At 45.8% G+C, this 24,764-nt stretch overlaps 1 protein-coding gene across 1 annotated transcript; it reads left to right on the forward strand.

Moving 5' to 3' along the window:
• The first annotated feature begins 1,627 nt into the window (after positions 1-1,627).
• Positions 1,628-24,411, forward strand: rab5c (RAB5C, member RAS oncogene family). Its single transcript, XM_006638212.3, has 6 exons — positions 1,628-1,808; positions 16,878-17,124; positions 20,255-20,406; positions 21,646-21,768; positions 22,045-22,138; positions 23,151-24,411. The coding sequence occupies exons 2-6, from the start codon at positions 16,959-16,961 to the stop codon at positions 23,264-23,266; spliced, it is 651 nt and encodes a 216-aa protein (XP_006638275.1). The 5' UTR covers positions 1,628-1,808; positions 16,878-16,958; the 3' UTR covers positions 23,267-24,411.
• Positions 24,412-24,764: the final 353 nt, after the last annotated feature.

Consider the following 24,764-nt stretch of genomic DNA (forward strand, 5'->3'; position numbering starts at 1 on the left):
TGGCTCTGTGGTTAAGGATCTGCGCCTCTGGCTGGAAGGTTGCCAGTTCAAATCCTGTGGCCGGCAGAGGAATCCCACTCCGTTGGGCCCCTGAGCAAGGCCCTTAACCCCAGCTGCTCCGGGGGCGCTGTATAAATGAGCTTCTCTCTCTGTCTGTGTATCTGTGTGTCTCGTGGAGAGCAAGCTGGGGTCTGCGAAAAGACAAATTCCTAATGCAAGAAATCGTACGTGGCTAATAAAGTGATCTTATCTTAATCCTTTTAAAAAAAAATACTGCAAGGAGGAGGGCTGCCTCACTCCCGAAACTCTCACTGAACACTGGTGGTGGTGGAGGGGATCCCCATTACGTGTAAAGAGCTCTGAGTGGAGTGCCCAGAAAAGCGCTATATAAGTGTAAGCAATTATTATTATTATGACATGTTTTATGTGAAAGTATTTGCCAACACTGAGATCTTCTACAGTATCATTATTCGGGAGTCTGGCAAGAAGCCATACCATGACAAGCCTGCTCCAGCCTCACAACTTAAGGATTTACTGAAACCAACACAGTCTTAAAATTCGTCTTTTTTTTGACGAGCCCAGTCCTGTTTCAAAATTGTAACATTCTGAAATCCCAGAATTTCATTAGATTCATGTTACGTTTTGCAACTGACATCTTTAATTAGACCTAAAAACAGAGTTTCACAGAGGTACCAAAGAGGTACTTTTAAGTGACTCTGAAAAAGACCACCAACATCAAAAAGGCTCTTGGTCTACTGGCCTGCCAGTTCCACTTTTGACGTTTTATCACAGAAGTATTGTGATAGTAAAAATTCCCATTTTACCTCGCCGGCGGTTGTAGTACCACCTTGTGGTCTGGCTTTGTCAGATCTTGGAGTTGAAGCAGAGAAAGGAAACCCAGGCTCCTGCCGGGGCAGGTGTCGTTCGCGGACCAGTAGGTGGAGCTCTTCCCTCTGGACCGGAATTTAAAGAAACAAGCATCCCTACAGGGGGTGATTTTTTCCTTAGAAAACGCAATACACTAAGGTTTGGAGGAGTAATTCAACTTAGGCCTGATTATTGCATCAATATAGATCCCACAGGTGGTTTTCGGGAGTGTAAAGACATCAAAGCCACTGCCTCCGTTAAAATTGCACTCTTATCTTGAGCAGGCCTGCTTGATGTTGTTTCTTAATTCAATTACTGCAGCATTTTCTCACTCCCCCACCTGATCTGCTGCGCAGAGGGGCTGCCGCGCTTCACGTAGGTGGGAGCTGCTCTTCAACAATGAATAAAGTGAGCACCCTCCTACGTTAAGCGTTGTGCAACGCAGGAAATTATAAATGGGTAAATAATGATATAACGTCGACTTCAGCTTGACTGTAGACTTAAAAAGAGGTTATTTGTTAAATGGTTGTGTTGGAAAAGGTTGCTCGAAACCAGAAAAAGTTTAAAACGTCTTTGTCGCAATAAAAGCTTACGTCCACACCAAAACCGCCCTTTAAACCCTTCCGAACTACATTTCCCAGCGGCATCGCGCCAGAAATACGATGATGTAATCCCCGGTCCTAAGCCTGTTCTGGAACGCATACGCTCATTGGTCATTTTGTCTTTCAGTCCCACCCCCCCTCCCATCAGGAAGTAGGTGGATCCTGGAAGTGGGGATCGCAAGGCGGAAGTGAAGGCCGGAGCCTGTGATGAAGAATCGCAGAGCAGAGCTGCGAAATTGAAACAGAGAAGAAAATTCATAGCTTAAAAATTTATTCCGATAGAAGAACCGGAGTACGGAAAACCTAAGAGGGTCTTGCGCTCGGGTGCTGTCTAAAATCGTGAGTTACACCTTGTTGCGTCTCTTGCGTTTGCCGTTTCAAGCCGAGCTGTCCCCAGTATTCAGCTGCCCGTCCGGGCTCTGTTGCAGATTTATCCGCTGGTCTGTGATAAGGGGTTCCTGACTGTGTTGTGTCATAAAATATGCTTGAAGATGAATCGTTTTATTTTCTGTTTTCGTTTCACATGTCCGTTGCGCGGTGAGGCTGCTGTCTCCCTCTCGGCAGGCTGGTAGGTGTGAGTGGGTTGGGGGGGGGGTTGTCTTGTGAGATAATATCGCTAAATAACGTTCAGAGCTATTGCTAAACCCCATTGAAGACAGTTCTGGGGCCGAAATTTCTACTTCTTGTATTAGGGAGTTATCTACATACCGCTATTCTCACCTCTTAAAAAAAATGTGCCCGTGTTAAATCTGTACAGGGGCAAAATAATATCTAGAAAACGTATTAAACCCCTCGATTGTTCCTGACGTGTAATAGGAGTCATACGGTCATTGTACAGCCGCAGAGGTTAGTAGCTCATAGTTCCTCATTTAAAAACTAAAACCAAAATATTCTCCCGTGTTTCGCTCCGTACACGGTAGCAGGTACAATAACTACGCTTGCTGTCTTCAAATGTCTCAGAAGAGGTTTAAATTTAATTTTTAGGTGTTACCCCCCCAATGCTGCGAGTCTTTTTTTTTTCAGGCAGACAAGAACAAATTAATTAATAAACAGAAAGTGACCTTTTATTCCCTGGGAGTTGCTGGTTTCCCGTGGTCCCGGCATGTTGAGTGCGCACAAACAGCGATGTAAATCAATAACTCGGGATCATATGAGAAAGTTGCTGAACTTTTGCTTTATGATTCATTGGCTTACGAAACCTTTGCACGAGTTCTATTCCCAGAACCTGTTTCTTTTCTCGGCGCTTATAGCTGTATTGTCACTAGGAGACAGGGCCTCTTGCTACAAGTTTAGAAAATTTAAATTTGTCAGGTCGACAAGCCCTACAATGTGACTGGATCAATGCTTAAGTGCCATATTTCCAATAATATTTCCAAAGGACTGATTATTCCTGCTCTGCTTTCTTATAAGTGCTGTAATGAAGACCTTAAAAAGCACTGGGTGTAGAAGAGAGTTTGGAACACACATGCACAGCGAGCGTTTGTCCGAAACGAGAATTTCTAACACAGATTCAACCCAGCAGTGTTTTCTACAACAGTGACACAAGCCAGAAGCACAAGTGAAAACGACATGAAAGTGCATTTAAAACTGAGAACAGGAGGCATGTCTTTAACCAAAGTGTTGTGGGAGTGTGGAACAAGCTACCCAGACATGTTGTTGAAGTCTGTACCCTGGTTTCTTTCAAGAAATGACACCCTTGGATTAGTTACCCACTAGCTACTAATGCCCTCCTCTCATTTGAATCAGTGAATCTTTGTCTGCTATGGTGCCCTTTGTATGGTTTGCCAAAGGGAGCCTTTCAGAATTATACAGCAGCTGACGTTGTACTGCAGAAGCAGACCTCATGGGCAAAGAGGAAAGGGTTAAATAGATGCCCCTCCTCCCACTTTGTGATATTTATGGACCAGAAATTAGCTCATGGTGTATTCTGAAGAATCATGGACAATCTCGTTAATGTCAAGGGTGCAGATGAGGCTAGTTGCAATGATATGACAATGTAATGTTATCACATAACATTGTCAGCATCATTTGCCAGCAGTGATCACATCCTTACACAATATTTTACTGCTGCTTGACACCCACAAGCATGGTTAGTGTCCCCCCAGAATGTGCATGTGGTCTGTTCCTGTAAGAGCCTGCTTTCGTTCAGGTGTAGTTTAATGCTTTTGAACTGCTAGATCCATTCCAGCACAAGACATCGAGCAGCCAGCTCTTTCAGTGTAGAGTGGTCTGTTCCTCTTAGGAGCTGGTTTGCAATGAGCGGGTTCAGAGTGAGAAAGGTTTGGGCAGACTCCGTTATGTTCATGGTCTCTCTTCTCCTGGCTGCAGGCAAATCCCCACTCTAGCTGTTTTTTGAAAGTGTCTGTTGTTACAAGATGAAATGCCTTTTGTCAGGATGATCAGTGATTTGATCATTTCCCTACAGTTTGTGTTGTGGTCGAACGTTTTTAAATCAAGTGCAAAAGCAACCATTTCTGCCGTTCAAGAAGGCCAGTTTTCTTTCTGACATGACTCGCTGCATCATAGAATGTGACCTCAAGACCCTAAATAGAGACTCAGCTGATTCTGAAGCCTTTTAGAAAGATCTATGATAGTGCATAGAAAATAAGTGGCAACAAAGAGCTGATCAGTTGGACTGATCCATCCAGGTGTCAGTTGGAGTGGACTGTTGCATATGTTTTAATAGTTTATTTTGATCATTTCAACCTGATTTTTAATATAGATGTTTGTTGTTTTATACCACAGTGTGAATGTGGTTAAATGTAATCGGAAGTGACTGGGTGTGAAATAACCTGTTTCTCACAGTCCTACTGGGCTGTGTTGCTAATTGTCTCTGGCAAACGCAGACATGCCAAGCTGGATTAGGAAAACATCATGCTGCATCAGATCTGGGCATCTGAAACGGGTTCCAGGGCCCCTGTCCTTTTTATCTTTTCTACCAGCAGCACTTGAAATCATCCTGTATAATTCATTAATTCAGGAATTTCAGCAAAGAGTATGACTTTGGTAAATAAGGGAGATGCAAGGCTTAGGGATGATGAAGATGTTAAGAGCAAAGTAGAACTAGTCCAACTAAGCAATGCAGACGTTTTGCCCAGTGTGAAGTTATTTAATATGATTTAAAATGACGGGGGTTATGATCTCGAGGCTGCCTTCTGCATTAGGAAAAACATCAAGGCTCCTTGGCTTGTCCTTATATGCCACAACCTGAGAGCCAGCTTATCTCGACTGTGTGTCTAACAGTGTGACAGGCCCAAACCACTATATTTGGATCAACTGGTTGGCTGTCAGATCTGAAGGAATGGCTGAGGCTGTTGAGTCACTCGTGACGCAGAACAGAAGACTTCCTTTATGTGTAGCTAATATGTCGGTTTCTAAAGGAATTGGCGCAGATCTGCTTCTGAATTCCCCTGTGCAGGGCCTGACTCAGGTTTTAACTGGTGTAGAGATACCTCCTAGGAATTTGCTGCACTTGCAAGTACGTTGTAGAAACCGGATTTTTGACTTGTTGTGTGATTGCTGGGAAGCCTCCTGGATTTGGGAACTGAAGTCTTGACATTCATCAGATTATTCCATATTTGTGAGCTGTTTCCTTTTAACGTGCCTGTGAGGTTTTTTTTTCTAGTCTGGTGACGCATGAGCATTAAGTTTTGTTTAATGTAGACAAGAGCAGGGCTTTACATGCAGGTAGCTAAACCGTAAACTATAAATACAAAATTGGAAAGGCTAAATGTGAACAAGACTTGGATGTTTAAGACAAAGTGAGGATAAATAGTTAAAATTGCGGAGATTTTATATTAAAATGATATAACATGTCAGTAAGGCCTCATTTAGTATCTTATGTACAGTCTTGTTCACTGCAATACAGGTAAGAGGTTGCTGCTCTGGAATCAGTGGGATTCATTTCAAGGCCTAAGGGAATGCCCTATACTGACAGGCCAAAGGAACTGGATCTTTATTTTTAACAGAAAAGACTTCTACAGGCAACCTTATCAAAGTCTACCTAGTGCACTCCTTCAGGATGGACAGTGAAACATGAAACAAGTGGTAACTGTGTAGAAGTGTGTATACAACTGAACAGGAGGCACTTCTTTACGCAAAGGGTGGTGGGGGTCTGGAGCGCGCTACCCAGCTGTGTTGCTGAAGCCGATCCCCTGGCCTCCTAAAGGAAACAGCTGGGCGAGATCCTTGGAGTAATTAATTACTATCTTCCAAATGAGCTGGGTGGACCTTGTGCCAGTCCTTTGTTCACAAAGTTTGCAGACTTTGCATTGTCATAGCCACAAGTCTCCCCTGCCCATTGCAGTCAGCCCTGCTGCTGTGGAGCAATGGTGTTGTTGGTACAGCCAATCTGTGGTGTTTCTTCAGAAGATCTGCTCTCACATGTGACCTTTGCCTGTCCTTTGTTGCCAGAGGCACGGTGTGACTTTTCTGTCCCCTGTGCCTTTATATGGGCTTCAACCTTCAAGAGGAGGGGGAAGGCTTTTTTTTAGAGCTTTTTTTACTGTGCTGCTGCAGCTTATCCCTTTCATCACAGACCTGTGTTCGCTTAGGCTGCTGCCTTCAAATAGGATTCTTTGCTAATGGCCGATTCTTTGCTGGTTTTTCCATGCTGGCCCAGGGGTGAGTTTTTTTTTTTGGTGCAGTGATCCGAGGAAGAGAACCTGGCAGCTGGAGGGGGGGATTTTGCGGAGTTTGTCAAGCAGCTTTGGCTTCTATTCTATCCGAATATTGGAGGCTGATCTGTAGATCAAGGGCCAGCTGGTGAGAGTGTGGGTCGCAACAGTGAGATCCAACAGTTTGTGCCGACGAGCCGTCTCCTCCGATCGGAAAAGTGTACTGTACGGACCTGCGATACAAGAATATTTAACCAAAGTACGAAGAAATCTGTCTTGGTCTTGCAGATGATCTTTGGCTGGTTTGCTTGTGTTCACATGTTCTGGGCCCCACTCTTGTTCTGCATGTGTCAAGTCTGCCGCCTCCACAGCAGAGCGCTCTGAGCAAGACCTGCTAACCGGTGTCCCTGCCATTGCAGGGTTCTGGACAGGGGAGCTGCAAAGCCAGGCCAGATGAAAGCTCTCCTGACTTCAGAACGACCTTCTGGAAACCAGATGTGCTGCTATTTTCCACTCATTGATTCGTTTTCACGTAGTTGACACATGGGGTTTCGCATTGTATAGATGTTGCACAGGTGTAACGGCAACAGCCCGTAAGTTTAATCTGAACTTGGTTGTCCCACGTTGAAATAAGTAAATGCCGTTGCTTTTGCGGTCAGTGCTGCGAAGGCAGTGGGTGAGACCAACGCTATGAGGGCTAGTTTGTAAAAGTGTCGTCCCCTGGCGCGTTGTGCTGCTGTGCCTCAGGTGAACGACTGGCCAAATGAGAACTGGAGGCCTGGCGTTCTGCGCCATTTGAATGGAACAGTTCTTATCTTGTTACTCGGTTCCTCCTGATCTCCACAGTCTGGGATCAGTGTGGGGCGTCTCTCCTACCCACCCTGGTGTTGTGGGGGTCAGTACAGATCCCTCCACAGGAGGAAAGGAACGAGGCAGGTGCCAGCCTTTCAGCTGCTTTCTTGCAGCTTGTGGGGGAGCTGGTAGAAACGAGCAGCAGCTGTCTTTTGTCAATAAATTGACAATAAAGATCTTTAACAACACCACAGTTCTTTCTTAGAATCGCCCAACCGTGTTGACGTGGCTGCTGTTTTCGCTGGGTATGTGGGTACTTCTCTTTTTAGAGTGGCGTGATGCCAAGGAGCCATTCCCAGAGTTCCTCTTTGGCTTTGTTCCTGACACAGGAGAGCATTTGTTTGGTATACCTGGCAAACTCGGGGGAGCCTCTAGTCACTACAGCTCCCAGCACCCCACTATCGGAGCCCCCATGATGCCTTCTAAGGGGGTAATCAGTAAGCAGTTAGCGGGCAACTCCACCTAATCCTGAACTGCTCTCAGAGTAACCCGATGGAGAGTCTTGGCTCCAGTATTAGTGAGTTCCCCGTTTACTCTTTTTTTAATTTCTTAAAACAGGAGATATACAGTCTCCTGTGAGAGATGAGCCATGCTTTATATTTCCCACGCAGTAGGTTACTGGCTCATTGCTTTATGAAATGGGGTAATTTGCCTTGCCGGACTCTAGTTCTCATTAAGACTTAAAAGAAAGCAGATTATGTTCCCCTGTTCAAGCAGACCTGTTTCTGGAAAGGAACAAGCAACACACACCCGATGAAGGCTCCAAAACCTTGTTTTCTTTCTTCTCTTTTCAGCGGGGAATAAACCTATGACTTGTTCCTTTGCAGCCTATGCATGCTGACACAGCTACCCACCTGAACTGTATCTGGAAAGGTTGATAATAGTGCAGAAGTGTCTGAGTTTGAGATCGATTCTCTGAAGTGTGGATTTAAAGGGACTGTATTCTGATTCATAGAATGGGTTGGTGCACAGTAACACCCTGGAAGGTAAATGGGCAAAAGTTTGTTCTTGCTGTTTGTGCATTTTGGGTGTTATTTAGGGTTTATTTAAAAGTACAGTAAATATGACTAATTTTGAGCACTAAGAACTCGTACTCCATTATGATATCGATGCAAACAATTGCACGCTTTTATTTTTTTTCCCCAGTCTGACTCTTTTTTTTTAAGGAAGCTGGTTAAAAATAGAATCTAAAACAGTTTTTGGTATTTTCTCGACAATGCAAATGAGGCAGAAGCCAGGAGGCTGTCTGAGTGACACCGAGATCAGCTCTTGAGGAGAATTCTGAGGCGAGGAGATGCATAGGCCTGCTGTTCCCAGCCCTGCTTCTGGTAACCCACACTCCTGCTGCTTTTCATTGCAGCTAAGCTCTTTACTTCAATGCAGCCTCAGTTAAACAACAGTTTGCTTGGATAGAACTTTTGTCATTTGCACCAGCAGTTGTGTGGGGCCCCAAAATGAGGATTGGAGAGCCCTGGTGTAGGCGTGTGGGTTGGCCTGCAGTATGTGCACTGTGCTGTACCCTTGTGATGGGACAGGCTGCCTTATAAATGGAGGCTTGTATTTCCTGAGGCGTGACCTCAAGGCTATGAGGATCCCATCTGTGGGGAATCCGGTTGTTTATTTTACTCTTTGTACAGAGAGGAGTCCAGTTAAGATAATTCCAACAAATCACGACAGAGTTCTAGCATGGGGCAGCTTTTCCCTGGAAATGTGGGAATTCTTGCTTGGATTCTCTTTTTTTCACTGCTGTCAGTATTCTTCCTCTCAGGCTGCATTAAAACCTCTGGAATGCACATGTAGTATGTGACTTCATCAGCCCAGGATCTGCACTTGGTCTTTGAGATCGGAGCAATCCGATATTGCCAAAGCCTGTGCTGAAGGGGAGGAGCATGAGGCTGAACATCAGACATCACCTGGGCACATTCCACAGAGCCTCTGCGTGTGCTTATCAAGCCGGTGATTCCAGTAAAAGCAGCTGTCATAATCCTGATATCGGCCAGGATCAGCAGCTGGGCACAGACATTTGCCAACAGAAAGGAGAGACCAAAACGGGCATGGGCTGTGGCAGATCCTGCCAGTGATCTAACCGGCACAGGTGCCCAGATTTCTTGTTGCAGTTTTTCCCGGGTATCCTGCAGTCTCCCTCTTGCTTTGCCACGAGAAAGCCGCGAGTTAACGCAAATAGCTTGTAGCTTGCCAACTACCACAAACAGGTGGGGGTATTGCACAGGGGTTAACCATTTGAGACACCTGGTTGAAATCTGGGTGCCACCTCAGAACTTCTAGGGGTGGTCTGGAGCAAGCTACCCAGCCAGGTTGTTGAAGTCGATACCCTGGCTTCTTTCAGCAAAGGCCTGGGTGAGATCCTGGAAGCCTAAGGTGCTAACAGGGTTAATGAGCTGACTGAGCTCTCATTTCTAATCTTTCTTCCTAACTAACCCCCATTACAAGCAAGCATAGCTATGAAGACCTTTTGATGCTCTTTTGTCATTTGTAAGGCAGCAATTTGTCAGATTACTGCTGTTTTTCCTTGTGTTGTTATGGTTACCAGTCCTTCCCTCCACCGTGCTGCTGATGTGTAATTGAGAAGCGCAGCAGGAATCAATGGGTGACCACTTTATTCTTTGCCGCCGAAAGATACTTATTATATTTTCTCAATAAGCAGTTCGCAGGACCGTAGGTGTCGGAATTTCCCTCTTAAATTTGTCTGAATGGTTGTACAGTTATCTGCAGCATCTCGTGGAGGGGATTTCATGTCTACCCAGATGTCTGCACCTAGAACAAGCCTATAGTTAGAATAAGGAGGTGTTGGCTAATCGTTACTCTGGGGTTTGTGACTGGCCGGAGCAGTAGAAGAATGTGTTTGGTGCAACGCACAGCTCTATCGGTGTGCTGGAACTGGGGATAGCTGTAGCTTTTTCTTTTTTTTTTGCTGCAATTTGTGGTCTCAGAATCTTGGGCTTCTTGCTCTCATTTACTTATCAGCTGCTGACTCGCTCTTTGGTTTGTGCGGGTATCTGGTGTCTGGCAGGGGGAGATGTGCAAACCTCAGTGTAGGGAGATCCCCAGGCATCAGCAGATCATAAACGCCCTCTTCCAGACTTCAGCAGATCCTCCCAAGTGTCAGCAGATCACACCCCCAGTAGTGTAGTGGACAGTGAGGCAGACAGCACTGTTTTTAAAAGCTGTCCCATGCGCTCTGGAAATGAATCATCCCTAGCTCAGCGAAGACAATGCAGGCGCTGGAAGCCTACAGTAGATCAAACTCCACCCCCACCCCTGCACACGCACACAAATACACTTCTGCAACCTGAATTTTGGACCTGCAACCTGAATTAAACGGTAAATAATAGATCTACAAGTGCTTGGGTTCTTCTGTGACAGGAAGTTACTTCCAATTTTAAAGTTTGAGTTCATATGCAGAGGTGACCTCACATGTGCGTCTCAGAGATAAGAGTGCTCACCCCAGCTCTCACTCCTCGCTGTTCACCTGCGGAAGGATCCTGTCGTACCGCTTGTTCTTTACAGATCTAGGGGAGGCTTTCTGGAACTCGGTAACCTCATCTTGGGACCTGCGGGAGGTTTTATGTCGGAATTGAGTTTACAGGTGTCGTGTCCTGCAGAATCCGAGGCGGGTGTGTACTCTGGGTCTTTCCCGGCTTCCTGTGACTCGGGACGCCCGCGCACCTCTGGACGGTCTTCTGCGTGTCCTGGCAGGGTCCTGTTCACACGGGGGCATGACAGTGAGGAGGTTCCCAAACTTCTCTCGGTCTCAAGCCCCCCTGATTTGAAGAGTCAAACTGATATCTTTCATTGTTAGAAACAGTCAATTTCCAAATTTGCACCACAACGGTAGGTCACCAAACCTACGCGATGTCGGAGCTGACTGTGTGCGTTTTGGTTTTACTCCTTGCTAGACTGGGGGGGTGGGGTGAAAAGGTTACCCTTGTTTCTGGAGGTAGTCTGCGAGCACCCCAAGGGGTTCCTGACCTGGAGACTGGCCTCGTGTGTTATTCCATCCTTCTGTCCATCTTCTAATTGCTTTATGCAGGAGATGGTCGTGGGAGAGCCGCAGCCTATCCCAGCAAGCAACGGGAGCAAGGCAGGGTATATCTTAAACAGGGCGCCAGTGCGTAGCTGGGCAGACCCAGACGTGCACGCGCTCACACCAGGGCCAGTTTTCCCAGAAGCTCGGTAACCTACCAGAATGTCTTTGGACTGTGGGAGGGAACCAGAGCACTCAGAGAAAACCCATGAACATGGGGGAGAACATGCCAACTCCACACAGATGGCACCCCTCAGGTCGGCAACTGAGCCAAGTGCCCTGACACTGCGAGGCAGCAATGCCAGCCGGTGCACCACCGTGCTGCCCTAGACTGGTGTTCTTCTGTTTAAATCAATGCCCTGGACACCAGTCGATCGGTGCCGCTCCTGTTGCGACTCCCTGTAAAGGGAGCCAGCGCGGTGCTCCTGCACCCAGACGCCCGGCATTAATATTTTAGCCCCTTCTGCCACTCACACTGCACTGACCCACTTCACAGCAGCCCCTGTGTGTGAAGAGCTGCTCCGCTGCTACTGAAACTGCAGAAACTCCCCAGGAAATTTGTGTTCTCTCTCTGTTGCCAAGTTCCATGTTTCCTTCTCCCCCGGAGCCGTCGTTGGTATGGGCCTCTGTATCAATCATCGGCGTGGCTTAACTGTCCATTACCTTGATCGGTGTCTTTCTCCTAGAAAGCATCATTCTAGTAAATGGGTGCCTGAGTAATAGTTTAGGTTTTCAGAGTTGCACGTAGCCCGGATTACCAGAGTATGGTAATTAGGTTTGCAGTGATGGCGTGAGGTTGAATCATTTTATCACTTCAGTTCTTGTCCACTAAATTAGATCTGAGTGACTAAAAGTCAAATTGAATGGAGAAAGCTTAGCAGCATCACGTCGTCATATCATTTCGGATAACTGCTTCACTTTCATTAATCCAGTTTGGAGTCACAGTGGCCCAGGTCCTGTCCCAGGAAGCACTGGGCGCAAGGCAGGATGCACACGGGATGGGATGCCAGCCCATCACAGGGCACAAAGAAATGAAGTAGCAATCGATGATAAAAATGGGCAGTGACAAAGCAGCATTATTAAAATGCTTTCCTATCAGAATATTATAGAATTACACAGAGACCTTGTTCATCATGCATGGGTAATAACGTATATAGCTCATGGACTTACAGTATAATAACATATATATACTGTATAATATTTTATAATAACATTGTATAACATGGATTTATTGTATGTCATGCTGTAAACAGTTTTACCTTTTCCTTATTGCTCTAATGCACTGTTCCTATATTAACATACCATATTCGCAAAGATGCAACATGCACAGGTTCCTGTATGGTGCACCTTTCTAGAGCACACCCCAATACATACCAGGGTACACCATGTACACTTGTTACCTGCGCTCATTTGCTTTTGACACCTTAAAATTGTAATTTTCTGAAAGATCTATCATGAACAGTGCTACATAAAATTCAACATTATTAATAATAAAGCTTGGGTAAAAAAAGATAAAAATAAAGATTCTTATGAAAAGTTGATTTTTGCATTTGGCTGTGATGTACTGGGTACACATTATTACATGCTTTTGCTTCAAAATATGTATTTTTGGTGTGTTGTTTCAGCCCTAACTGAAGAAGCGCAGTTGAGGCAGAAGTGGTCCTACCAGCATGTTAAAACTAGTGCTCTGGGCTCTCTAGCTAGCTGAAACTCCATCTCTTACCAGCCATGGGCATTGTGTAAGTGGTGAGGCGGGGGGTCCCAGACTTTATCCTGGAGGGGAGCAGCTCTGCAGGTTTGCATTCCAGCACAGCTCTTGGCGATGTCGCTGAACTAATTGTTGATTTTTGGGGGGATCAGTGTAATGGATTTTGCCAACACTTCAGGTGCTGCTGATTTGAAGAGACATGAAAGAATGTGACCCTCCAGTACTGGAGTCTGGCACATACAGTCAGAGCATTTAGTACTTAAGCTTGTGGCCTTACTAGATGTGGATCCATGAATGCTGTGTGTAAAAATGCCTGTTGCTGGGTCAGTAGTTTAGCTTTGCATCTGGGATGAAGGCAGAGTTCTGGGGTCCCGTCATTACTGGGTAGTCTCGCCATAACTGGACCAAAACCTGTTTGTTTCAAACGAAGTTCTGTGTGACCAACGTCACACCGTCATTAATAAGCTCCTGGGCAGAGGAGATCAGTGTGAAGAGTACAAGATATGTGCTGCTGTTTTCTCCTTCCTGCCATTTTTTCCAGCTTTTGGGCTGAGCTCGTTAATACCCAACTCCTGATTTGCCGTGCTCCGGGCACAGATCTTGCCTTCTGGGCATGAGAGCTGGTGGGTGTCGGGCGGGTGTCAGGATGCCGCAGTCCTGTCTTTTCACCTCCAAGTAAAGAAAAAGGGGGAACCTGGCTTGTTTTTAAGCACCCACCATTCCGGCAAAGGGACAGACCCACCTGGTGAACGTTACCGATGAGAAAAAGACTTCAAAGGCTGTTCAAAGTTCAGCGGGTCCTATCCTCCTCTTTTACACTCTGTTCTTCTCTATTTCTGAATGTCAGTCACTTCTGTTTTTCTGGAAGAAAGTGATAGACCCGTCAGGTGGGCGTCGGCCCAGCCAGTAACCGTGCCCTATAGTCCCAGTGCTGCTGTGATTTGGGGTTCCCCAGGTGGCTGTGCAGAATTGGCTGGTCTCGCAGAAGTTAGGTGGGCTTGTGCCGCCCAACGGATCCACAAAGAGACTCAGCCCTCCTACATGAGCCCCCGTTTAAGCTCGGCAGGGCTTGCAACATGGGGGAACCCTGACGGGCTAACGGGTACGCGTTTCAGAGGAGGCGTGGCCCGTCCTCCCTCCTCCCTCCTCCTTCAGCCCAGTCGTTTCATCGCAGGCAATTCGAGCGGTGTGGCTCAGACAGAATATGGTCGTTTAGAAGGGAAATTCAGAAGGTGAGCTTGTTTTTTTCCCTCTGTTTTAGCTCCTGCGGTATCCAAATAACCAAGAAGAAACTTTATTTTCTTTTTCGCCTGTTTTTTTTTAAATGCAGGAATTGCTGTAAAAAACAATACTCAGCTTTTATTTTCAGGATAGGTAGCTGTGGGCAGACAGGGATCAGAAACTGAATTTTCTTTTCGGAGGGCTTAGAAATAGTGTGCTTTAGATCACAAGGCTATTGTCGTCATCTAAAGCGACTTATATGTGTGCCCATTTCTACACCTGGATACTCTTTGGAACACAGCCCAGTGAAATGCCTCGATCGTGGCTGAAACAGCTGGCACAATCTCTCAGTTATAAGTCCAGAGACCTGCCCACTGCTCCACGTGGCTAGGCCTCTGTTAGTTTTACTAACTTTATAACTGTTCACAGTTCATTTAAACAGGAACTGGGAAGTTGTTCAGGTCTGAATAAACGTGCTATGAAGTATTTAAAGCGCACATTTTGCTTAAAAAGGATGGACAGGTGTGCTCCCCACGAGCGTGCTCTGGGACTGTTCTCGCCGAGCAAGGCAGGCTAAGGTTACCCCACTGTTTCCTCTCTGTAGCCTGGAGCCGTTCAGTGCCTGTTCTCTTACCTTCACTGTCTGGAATGTGGGGCTGAGGCGTTAGAGAAATCTGCCTTTGCAAGAGGAAGAAGCTCAGTTTTTCGGAACTAAAACCAAGTTAAGACGATTTGGGGGGGGCAGGACCCGTTGTCACTGCCTCCGCGCGGTTTCTGTGACGTGGACAAGACTCCGGCCTCAGTGGTGCCACAGAATGGCAAGGGAGGGCAGGGCCAGCGCCATCCGCACAGCCCACACTGCGTCCTGCAAGCTGACCACGTGTGATCCTGTTCAGAGCTGGGAGGCGTGGTCAAGGAGGACAGTGAAATCGGTTTATTCCAAGACCTGAGGACGGGGTTTTCTTTTAAGCGGTACAGGCAGCCCACCAGCCCAAATGAGGGGAAAGTCCCAGTGTGTTTGTAGAGATTTTAGAGACAATAGGGTTTTTACACCTTTAATCCATTGAAATTATTTTAGATAAAGGAATTGAATTAGCACGTCATTGAAACGTTTTTTTTCTCGACTTGAAACTGACTTCTGCATTCTGAATAGCAAACTAATCCAGATGTGAGTGGACGCTATTGCTGTGTCTTAAATGCTTTCATTCTTTAAAATGTCCAAGTGTGGCTTGTTGATCTTAAGAAAGACGCTGATGGATAATTTTAATTAACAAGTGGTACGTTTTAACACTGAAGCAGATAACTTCGTTTCAGGTACATGGTGCTGGTACTTCTCTCTGCATGTGTGTATCCTGTCGGACATTTTTTAGCCAATTAATTCTAGTTAAGCTGTTGCCCTGCCTTGTTTTTTTTAATTAAGGTTAAAGGAACTTGTTTTGAAAAACAGGCATGTTTTCTCCTCTTACCGCTAAGGATGTGCTTGTTTGTCAGACAAGGTTTTGTGTGTTATTTTCCTCTGAGGCAGAGCTCGAGAGTTGAGAAGTCAGTGGTATGCGGACAGCCTCATTCTTGTGTCGAGGCGAGACGGAAGCAGAGACTGCTGTTCCAAACCTTCACTGAGCGCGTTGGAGTCATTTAAGAAGAAACATGATCAGTAGGAAGTTGGTGATTAACTGGAGCCCCTGTCCTCTGATCAGTTACTCTGAGAGCCTTTCTTCTTCAAGCCTCTTGTGGCTGTTTTTCTGTAGCCCTTGGGGCTTGATATAGTTCCCAAATAAGATGCGCTTGTGCTGCCACTGCACTGAGGTTAACCGATGTGTCACTAAATATCATGAACAATTAAGATCAAGAACATTCAGAGGTTCAATTCAAAGGATTTCCAAATGACTCAGAGTTCTTGCTTGATCACCATTAAATTGTTCCAAGACTTTCAGAAACTTTCAGTTTGATGTTTACTTTCAAAACATGGTGTGCCGGGTGATGGAGAAGGTGAGAAAGGTTGCGAACGGGAACAGGAGAGTAGTGAATTGATCAGAGGATCTTTATCTAGCTCTTTCTTGAAAGTGGTGAGGGTTTTTGCCTTTCGCATGATGGGGTTGCCTGTTCCACACTCCGACAAGTGTGTGAGTGTGTGTGAGTGAAGAAGAGTGTCCTGTTCTCAGATTTAAGAGCACTTCCGTCATGTTTGTCCACCAGTGTGTGTGTGTGTGAAACAAAGGCCAGTTCTTCCTCTGCTGAGGTGGGCCTGGAATGGCCTGGGCAGTAGATGGAGGTGTAATGTGGGGTACTGATGATGGCTTGGGATCGATCTGGCTGTTTGACAAATAAAAGCTTCAGTGTGTTTCCCTTCTTCAGCATACTGCAGGCCCCTCTTCAGAGAAGGCGACAGGGCTGTGGTATCAGCTGGGTGTGTGTGTGTGTATGTGGGGGGGGGGGGAGGGGTGATGCGAATAGCTGTGGTCATGAGTACACAGAGCTTCCTGTCCGCTGTGTGTGCTCTCTTCCTGTAACTCAGAGCTCATCCCAGCCAGACACACAAGTCTTAAAATGACGAAGGTCTTGTCTCCAGAGAACCTGCCCTCAGTTAAGCTTTTTTGCCAAGAGAATTAGATGGGTGACCCATACAGGCTTAAAACCTGATCAATATTGATAAGTCATGGTGGACGTTTTCAGTGAAGATGTACATTGAAGCCTTTTTCATACAGGTTTCTAAGGCTCCCAAGACTGTCTCTGAAATGTTGCCATGATAGCTTTTCTAACACATTTTGTTTTGTTCTTCAGTTGCATGTGTTAGTATGTCTCCTGTGGAATTATTCTTAGAATTTTTTTCTCCTTGTAATCATATTACGCGAGAATTGGCTTCTTGGTCCTTTTATTTTTAACGATTTTTTCCAAAGAATAGCTTGCTGTGCGCACCCCCCAAAAAAAGTGATCGCTGGTAACAGGATGTTTTTTGTGCCCCGCAGGAGTGGTGTCCCTCTCGGCCTGCCCTGCCCAGCAGTCTCCAGCCTTCTCTCCCAGGGTAGTCTCTGCTTTGCACTTTGGCGATGGCTGGTCGGGGAGGACCGGCACGATCCAACGGCCCGGCAGCAAGCAACAAGATCTGCCAGTTCAAGCTGGTGCTGCTGGGAGAGTCTGCGGTGGGCAAGTCCAGCCTGGTTCTGCGCTTCGTCAAGGGGCAGTTTCATGAGTATCAGGAGAGCACCATCGGAGGTGAGTCCCACAGCACTGGATCAGGAGGAGCTGAGATGGCAAGCAGCGGTCCTGGAGAGCCGCAGTCCAGCAGGTTCTCTGGGTCTCCTTAAAACCTAGGAAATTCCTGGAATCTGGAAAGTTAAGAGCTGCCCTGGAATGAAAACCTGCAGACAGATCCTAGAGAGGTTTTGCGCTCTTCAAAGCTCTTATGCTAAATGCCTACAGATCACAGTATAATAGCAACTACAAGCAACCTTGTCTTATGTCTTAAAATGACATGTTGTTGCAATTCAGGTTAGTCAGCACCTTCTCAGTGTTCTACGTGGGTGAGCCACTACTAAATTTATCAGGTGATTTTGAATGCCAGTCCAAAAGAGCCAGCAGTGCAGATCTTGAGTTGACTTCTTTTTTTTTAAAGAGTTCTCTCTGAGCGAAACGTAACTTCAGTGGCCTTGCACTGCTGTGCACTGAATCTTGGGGCCTGGAACAGTGGGAGGATGGGAGTGATGAGAGAGAACCACGTGTTGAGGAAGAGCAGCCGGGACACGGGCAGAGGGGAATTTCCTGCCTGGGAGGCAGTGCTGTGTGGGCCGAGCTGGGAGATAACGCAGTGCGAGGGGGGATCTCGGCACTGGGGCAGGGGGCCTGCATCAGGAGCGCAGGGCCCGAGCCAGCGGTGAGAGGATGCCCTGGCGACTCCCGCCGCTGCAGGAAGAGGAACGCTGTCAGCACTTTTCCCCGCTTGCGTGGTTTTTTTTCCTGCTTGGCGTGCCGGTCGAAGGTCGTGAACACTCCAGAAGTAGCAGGGGTTGAACTTTCCACCAGAACTGCGTTTCCAGCTTCTGCATGTGACTGCCTTCGCAAGGCAGGCCAAGTTGTAAGAACTGTTAGGTCTGTGGGCTCAGCTTTTTTTTTTTCTTCCTCCTAGTGGCGTAGCGGTGTACTTACGTCAAACCTTCCCTGGCTCCTAAAGAAATTGTAACCAGCTCTTTTCCCCTGAATGATGCAGAATTTGCTTTGTGTGTATTCAATTCTTCAGTCCCATCACGGATAGGGTCGGCTATGCTTTGTACTATAATTGAAGCTGCATGATGTGTTAACTGGCCCTCATTCGGATAAATGGACTAGAATGAACTTGAATTTACAAATGAGGAAACTGCTGTAAGACTATTGATTAAGCAGCACTGAGTAAGACAAGAAAGCACCTGATCCACCTGCAGAGAAGTAGGAATTTGATATTGTATTTTGAGTCCTATATGATATTAAAGTGTATGAGTTGAAACTAATAGAAACAGCAGGAGATTTTATCTAATTTTCACTAAATATTTCTGCTCTACCTTATGACCCATGACGTCAAGCTTTTTCGAAAAGGCATTATTGAGAGCAGCTGTGGTACAAAGCAGCTAGATGTTTCTCTCTCAAAATATCATCCCTGATGTGCACTTCTGCATTTGCTGTGCGAAGCTGCTAAATTTTAGAACTGAAATTGAATCATACTAGCAATAAAACGGGTGCCAAAAACGGGAAGATTGGGCTTGTTGTAGTCCCACATACAAAACGGCATCCTCTTACGTAAAACACACCAGCCCATGCATAAAGCACTGAGGCCATCAGGGCAGAGAGCTGATTGGGTTTTTTTTTAGTTCCCAATACTCAGCTGTTTTCAGAAACTACTTAAGTACCTGAATTGTTTCTCTTAATCAAAGGTCTTTACTGTGTAGAGGTGCAGGTATGTATTGCAGTATTCAATGTTGGTATAATAGGCACCTGAATTGCAAGAACTTAAGACGGGTTAATAATGAGAAGAGGCCGTGTCACATCTAGCCTATTTGTTGAAAGCACTTTCATATTCTGGTATTGGATTGTGACAAGAAGCATTTCCCCTTTGAATTGTTTCCCAGATGAGGTCTAAAGCTCAGCTCTTTCTCTTTCTGCAGAGAACCAGTGAGGCCTTGTTTAGCCAAGTAAAGGGTTAACGCCTGGTACCCCATTGTGGGTGAATAGGGGGCTTTATGGACTTCTTCAGAAGCATGAAGAAGAGGACACAAGTGGAAGCTATGAAGTGCTTTTATAAGATGCTTGTTTTACATAGAAGTGTGGAGTAAGCTGTCATTGTCAAAGGCACTAATGGACAGGATCCTTGAAACACCTTGCTACTAACAACCACACAGATCTAGATGGGTGAAATGGCCTGTTTTCATTTGGAAATTGTTATAATGGACATGACACATCCCCTGTCATGTCAAGGGTGGCAATACTGAAATGTAGGGAGATTGTTATATGGGGAAAAACTTATTGAGAAGCTTCCTCTTTGAATGGCATTATGTGGATTTTGGACCTTTTGTTACTGTGTATGAACCGTCTGTGGAACTCATCATAAAATCTTCTGTGAATTCAGGTGGATTGTATTTAAATCTTAAGGTGATCACGTGTGTGTCTTCAAGTTTGCCTCTGATTTTTTTTTTATTTGGTTATTTGTTATGCAGTCTTTCCTGTTTTGTTTGGCCCCTGTGTCTGCTGGAGTCCGTGCCCATGTGCTGCTTTAGATCCCACGTTAATTATCAGAACTTCCCTTTGGTTGATCGCAGAGCCTGGAGTCTTTGTGTCTCTGCTAGGAAGTGAAATTTCCGAATAGGCGGCTTAAATCCCCAGTAAGAACTGTGATCGAAAAGCAAGGGAACTGCAACTGAAAGTTCAGCTCCTAGTTGCCTCTGGGCTTAAAGGAAACGGATCAAGCCATTTTTGTGGCATTGGGATTAAAGCAACATTTTGCTTTGTGCTTTTGGGGTGAGGAAAATATTTTGTGGTGTTAGCATTTTAGTGACATTCAGACTGATTAAGCACCACATTAAAAAAAACTCCCATTCTGAGTAATATTCTTGCATTTGTTTCATATCCATTCAGGCATTCTGCAGCAGGAATGGCTGAGTGGGGGGGCATTCAGAGAGTAACAGATCTAATGCCCTACCCACCCAGAGGCAGAGATGGAGGAGATGGAGGTGTTTGGAAGGGAAATCCTTGCATGTGAAGGTTCCAGGCCGATGGGCGGGGCATGGCGGCTCTGACAGGAGGGAGAGGGGGATTGTGGGAAAGAGAACAATGGCCCTTTTGACCGGCAGTTACATTGCTCTTGCTCTTCTTTCTCCAGCTGCCTTCCTCACACAGACGGTCTGCTTGGACGACACGACGGTAAAGTTTGAGATCTGGGACACAGCCGGCCAGGAAAGATATCACAGCCTGGCGCCCATGTACTACAGAGGAGCGCAGGCGGCCATTGTGGTGTATGACATCACTAACACGGTACGCAGAGGATACTGGAGCAGCCTGGGCTCTCTGTGCCTGTGAGCAGGGTTCAGGGGGGGATCAGGATTGTTCGCATTCATTTTAACAGGTTGAAAAGGGACGACTGTGAAAAGCTTGTTTCTTTTTTTTAGTGGGATCATTTAAGGGAAACTGCAGTCCCAGTTTCCCAGACTGGTTATTAAATCTCTGTAACAAAATACATTCATTGACAGTATAGACAAATTTTACAAATTTCAAATTCAGCACAAAATAATGAAAGTACTGTAAGTCGCCATGTTGTCACAAACCCCTGATCTCCATGGCCATGGGCGAGAGTGAGAGTTTGCAAGATCTGTGACGCAATAGGGCCCTTCCTGCTCGCTAGTCCCTGTAGTGACTGATGTAATACGATGTACGAGAGAATTAGTACAGGTTGTGCAGCAGCCTTTTCACCGCAGAAATGTTCCACTTTGATCTGCATGCAGAGTTAACACGTAGATCATCTCGAAGTCTAGAGCAGTATTTCTGTTGGATTAAAAGAGGATGTGTACACAAGCCTGCTTCTTTACAGTGTAATAGAGCCACGTCACGTGTCTGGATGTTTTGTTGCCTTGTTCTGAATCGCAGAACATGGTGCAGCGCATACCTGGAAATTTTGTCCGTTTTGCGATGTAACGTCACGGTTTTACAAGTCACTGTGTACGTTTTACTTTTATTGTGGTTTGAACTGCACTCATTAATGCCGATTCTTTTATACCCCTGGTATATCAAAACAGCATTGCAGTTCCCCTTTTAAACATCACGTTTGCAAAAGCCTATCATCTCTTCATAATTAAAATTGTGGTCACCCCTTATATAGTTCACATGTCATCTTTCTTCGTCTTAGAAAAGGAGTTCCATATCTACAGCAAAATAATCTGGTTCACCTCTATATTGATACTTCACATATTTTGGTCATTTGAAAATCAGTTTTTAGTACTTGCTGGTTGAGGTGTGGGAAGCCCCTATTTTTTTTAGTTAGTGAAGATGTAATTGTTAATGTTTTCCTGTTCTAGACGTAGGAGTGGTACATTCTGTAGACTGACAGTGACAACGGCTGGGCCTTAACAGTGGTTGGAGTTACCACGATGCAGTGCATGGCTTGCTTAGCCAATACAGGATTGTTTTTTATTGGGTTAACTGCATCTCCAAAAAGTCGTAATTGTTTAAATGATTTCCAAGGGAATAGCACTTGTGCGCTTTTCTGCTTCTCAACAGGACACATTTGCACGAGCTAAGAACTGGGTGAAGGAGCTGCAGCGACAAGCCAGCCCCAACATCGTCATCGCCTTGGCGGGCAACAAGGCCGACCTGGCCAACAAAAGAGCTGTGGACTTCCAGGTGAGCTTGTTTTCTGGCACGTGCAGGAAAACCACCTTAAACACAATCCTCCCGGAAAAGGTCCTCGAGCTACACAACACTGTACGCCGTTTTCTCTGTCGCCATCAGTCGACGCGTCCACTTTACAGCAGACCTTGCGTTCGTGTGCGGAATACCGCTTTGACGATGTCTGGGGTGGTCAGTGGGCTGAAACACGCCAGCGGGGGGGGGGGGGGGCGACTCGGGTACAAGCTCCGTAGACTCATCGCCACAAACGTGTCTCGTCGGTCTTTCCAGGAAGCGCAAGCTTACGCCGACGACAACAGCCTGCTGTTCATGGAGACATCCGCCAAGACGGCGATGAACGTGAATGAAATCTTCATGGCCATAGGTACAGTATCTGCCCCTTGGTGGGGGGGGTCACCCAGCCTGGACTATTGTCTTGCAAAATGCAAAAATCAGTCTCATTCAAGTGAACCCCCACCATCACACTTGTGAAAATTCGCCCTGCCCACATTACCACGATGCTCATGGTACAAATAGCAGCTTTGTGCATAAGTGTCTGTCAGGTCCTACGTGTACACTTTCAAGCTAGAGAAATGTATTCATTTCTATGTCACCTTAAGTAAAGAATGTATATTTGGACTTCCCTGGCTGGGGTACCCCCTTTTTCCAAGCAAAGACCTGCAGGGGGTTCCCTCTTTTCAAGCACAGCTGTTTGTTTTCAAAGTAGGTCCGTCAGTGGAGAAGTACTGATGACAGCTGGTGCATGTTACTCTAAATAATATTATTATTAATATTAATTGCTTACACCTATATAGCACTTTTCTGGACACTCCACTCAAAGCGCTTTACAAGTAATGGGGATCCCCTCCACCACCACCAATGTGCAGCATCCACTTGGATGATGCGACGGCAGCCATAGTGCGCCAGAACGCTCCCCACACACCAGCTAAATTTGGACTCTTGCGCCCAAATTAATATTGGGGGTGGGGGGAGAGACGTTGATGGTGTCTGGATCGCCATCCAGGAATCCCGATCCTAATCAGTATCTGCCGAATTGTCATTCCAGCTCAACTCTCGGTGAGTGCTTCGCTGGTTTAAATATATGTTGGTTCTCTTGGCTCCTAAAAGTGAAAATTTAATTAAGGTTACTGGAACGTAACCTCAGTGTAGGAGATGAGAAATCTAGTTCTAAATCAGAAAATGACTTGAACGGAGGGCTCCATTAATGAAGAGCAAGACTGAAAATGGGCAGGCCTCTGCAGTCGGGTGGGCCCAGGTTCGAGAGGGCTCATGCTCCCTGGATGCCAGTTTGAAAACCTGTGCTATGGGTTACTGAGGGTCGCGACCCCTCCAGCAAAGCAGCGCCGCCTGAGCTTGCCGTGTCTGTTATCTTGTAGCCAAGAAGCTGCCGAAGAACGAGCCTCAGAGCGCAACGGGCACAGCGGGCAGGACCAGAGGGGTGGACCTGCAGGAAAGCAGCCCTCAGAACCGGAGTCAGTGCTGCAGTAATTGACCCGCCGAGAGGCAGCGGACCGAACAGAACCACCCGACGACGTCGCGCAGATCCACCCGAGCCCATTCTTCCCGATCGCACTTAACGGAGCGTGCAGCTTTGTGGGTTTTTTCTCCTCCCTCCCCACCTTGGTTTTGCTGCTTTGATTTTTTTTTTCTTCTTTTAAATCATAAGCTGGAGAGAATCCATTCCATCAGCCTCTCTCTCATCTTTCTGTACAAATACTAATTCAGTGGTGTCTTAAGTCACTTTTTAAAAACAAATGTATTATACTGGCTTCTGCTCTTACCTTCTTCTCTGGTGGTGGGTGCATGTAGCGAATTCTTTTTTTTTTATTTTTGCCCCTCTCCCACCTTCCACCCTCGTCTTTTGCCCCTCCCCAGCACAAAGGCACGGGAGGGTGGGAGAAATTGGGGGAGTTGCATCTCTTTCCAAATTAACCATCTTGTAGATTATTATTGATATTATTACTATTCTGGCACAAGCAAAACAGGATATAATGAATAGGATAGGCCTAACATGGTTTTTGATCATTTATGTGTAAGAATCACAACTATATGCATAGTGCATTAACAGTCATTATTATACCAGTAAGTCATTTTTAGCATTAATGTAACAATTTTTCAAATCTGTTGAACTTATAAAAATGGAAAAAAAAGCCAGATTTTTTTTCTGACCAAAATCACACTTACGAGTATTGGAGATTATTTTGCTGTATTTGTATTGTATATTTTTTTCTTCAATATGTAACCAATCAGTACTTAATGGTCAATACAGTACCTTCCCAATATATAAATGTATTTTTTGTCATCTTTATTTTTGTGTTGGAAAGCATGAGTTTTCTTTTTTTAACTGGTCCTGTTTTTTTTTTTTAATTGGGGTTTCTGTTGTAACATGCACTGGTGCCGTCGATCAGGTAGAGACTTTGCAGATAACATCTTGTCTTTGTTTTTGGAGTCCTTTGGAATCGTGCTGTGTTGTCACTAAATGACATTAATGACTGGCACAACAGAACAAAGCTGTCCTGTCAGCTGGAGTGTGCTGTCACTGTGTGGCTCAGCTCATGTGTGGAGGAGTCCTGTTTTCAAGTATGGGGAGGCTCATTCTGTAATTCTACCAATAAACATGGAGGGGGACGTGTCTAAGCAGTGTTGTCCACTGAATTTCACTTGCACGCACGGATTAAAAACAATGACCAACAAAGAGTCAATACCACAGGAGTCTGACGCTGTTCACTCGCACATTTGAGAGATGTCATTGTTAAATTTGCCCTTAAACCAAAGCAAATAGGACAATTTAACAATTACACCTAATTACAGTGAAACTGTGCAAAACTTTTTTTCTTGAGTGTCAATTGATTAGATGGTCTCTGGTCCTGCTGTCATTCAAGTAAACAGTCTGCTTCATTGATCAGAGAAACTGCAAATTAATGATGGATCATTGATTAACATCCTATAAATTGTTTCACATAGGCACAAGGTCATTTTCTATAGATTAC

This window comes from Lepisosteus oculatus, chromosome 28, assembly GCF_040954835.1.
Source record: "Lepisosteus oculatus isolate fLepOcu1 chromosome 28, fLepOcu1.hap2, whole genome shotgun sequence".
Taxonomy (NCBI): Eukaryota; Metazoa; Chordata; class Actinopteri; order Semionotiformes; family Lepisosteidae; genus Lepisosteus; species Lepisosteus oculatus.

Bases quoted from the DNA above. Each gene is read 5' to 3' on its own strand.
- rab5c (XM_006638212.3), top strand. From the start codon at position 16,959: ATGGCTGGTCGGGGAGGACCGGCACGATCCAACGGCCCGGCAGCAAGC. The intron at 21,769-22,044 runs GTGAGCTTGTTT...CGGTCTTTCCAG, and splicing joins AAAGAGCTGTGGACTTCCAG to GAAGCGCAAGCTTACGCCGA. The intron at 22,139-23,150 runs GTACAGTATCTG...GTTATCTTGTAG, and splicing joins TGAAATCTTCATGGCCATAG to CCAAGAAGCTGCCGAAGAAC.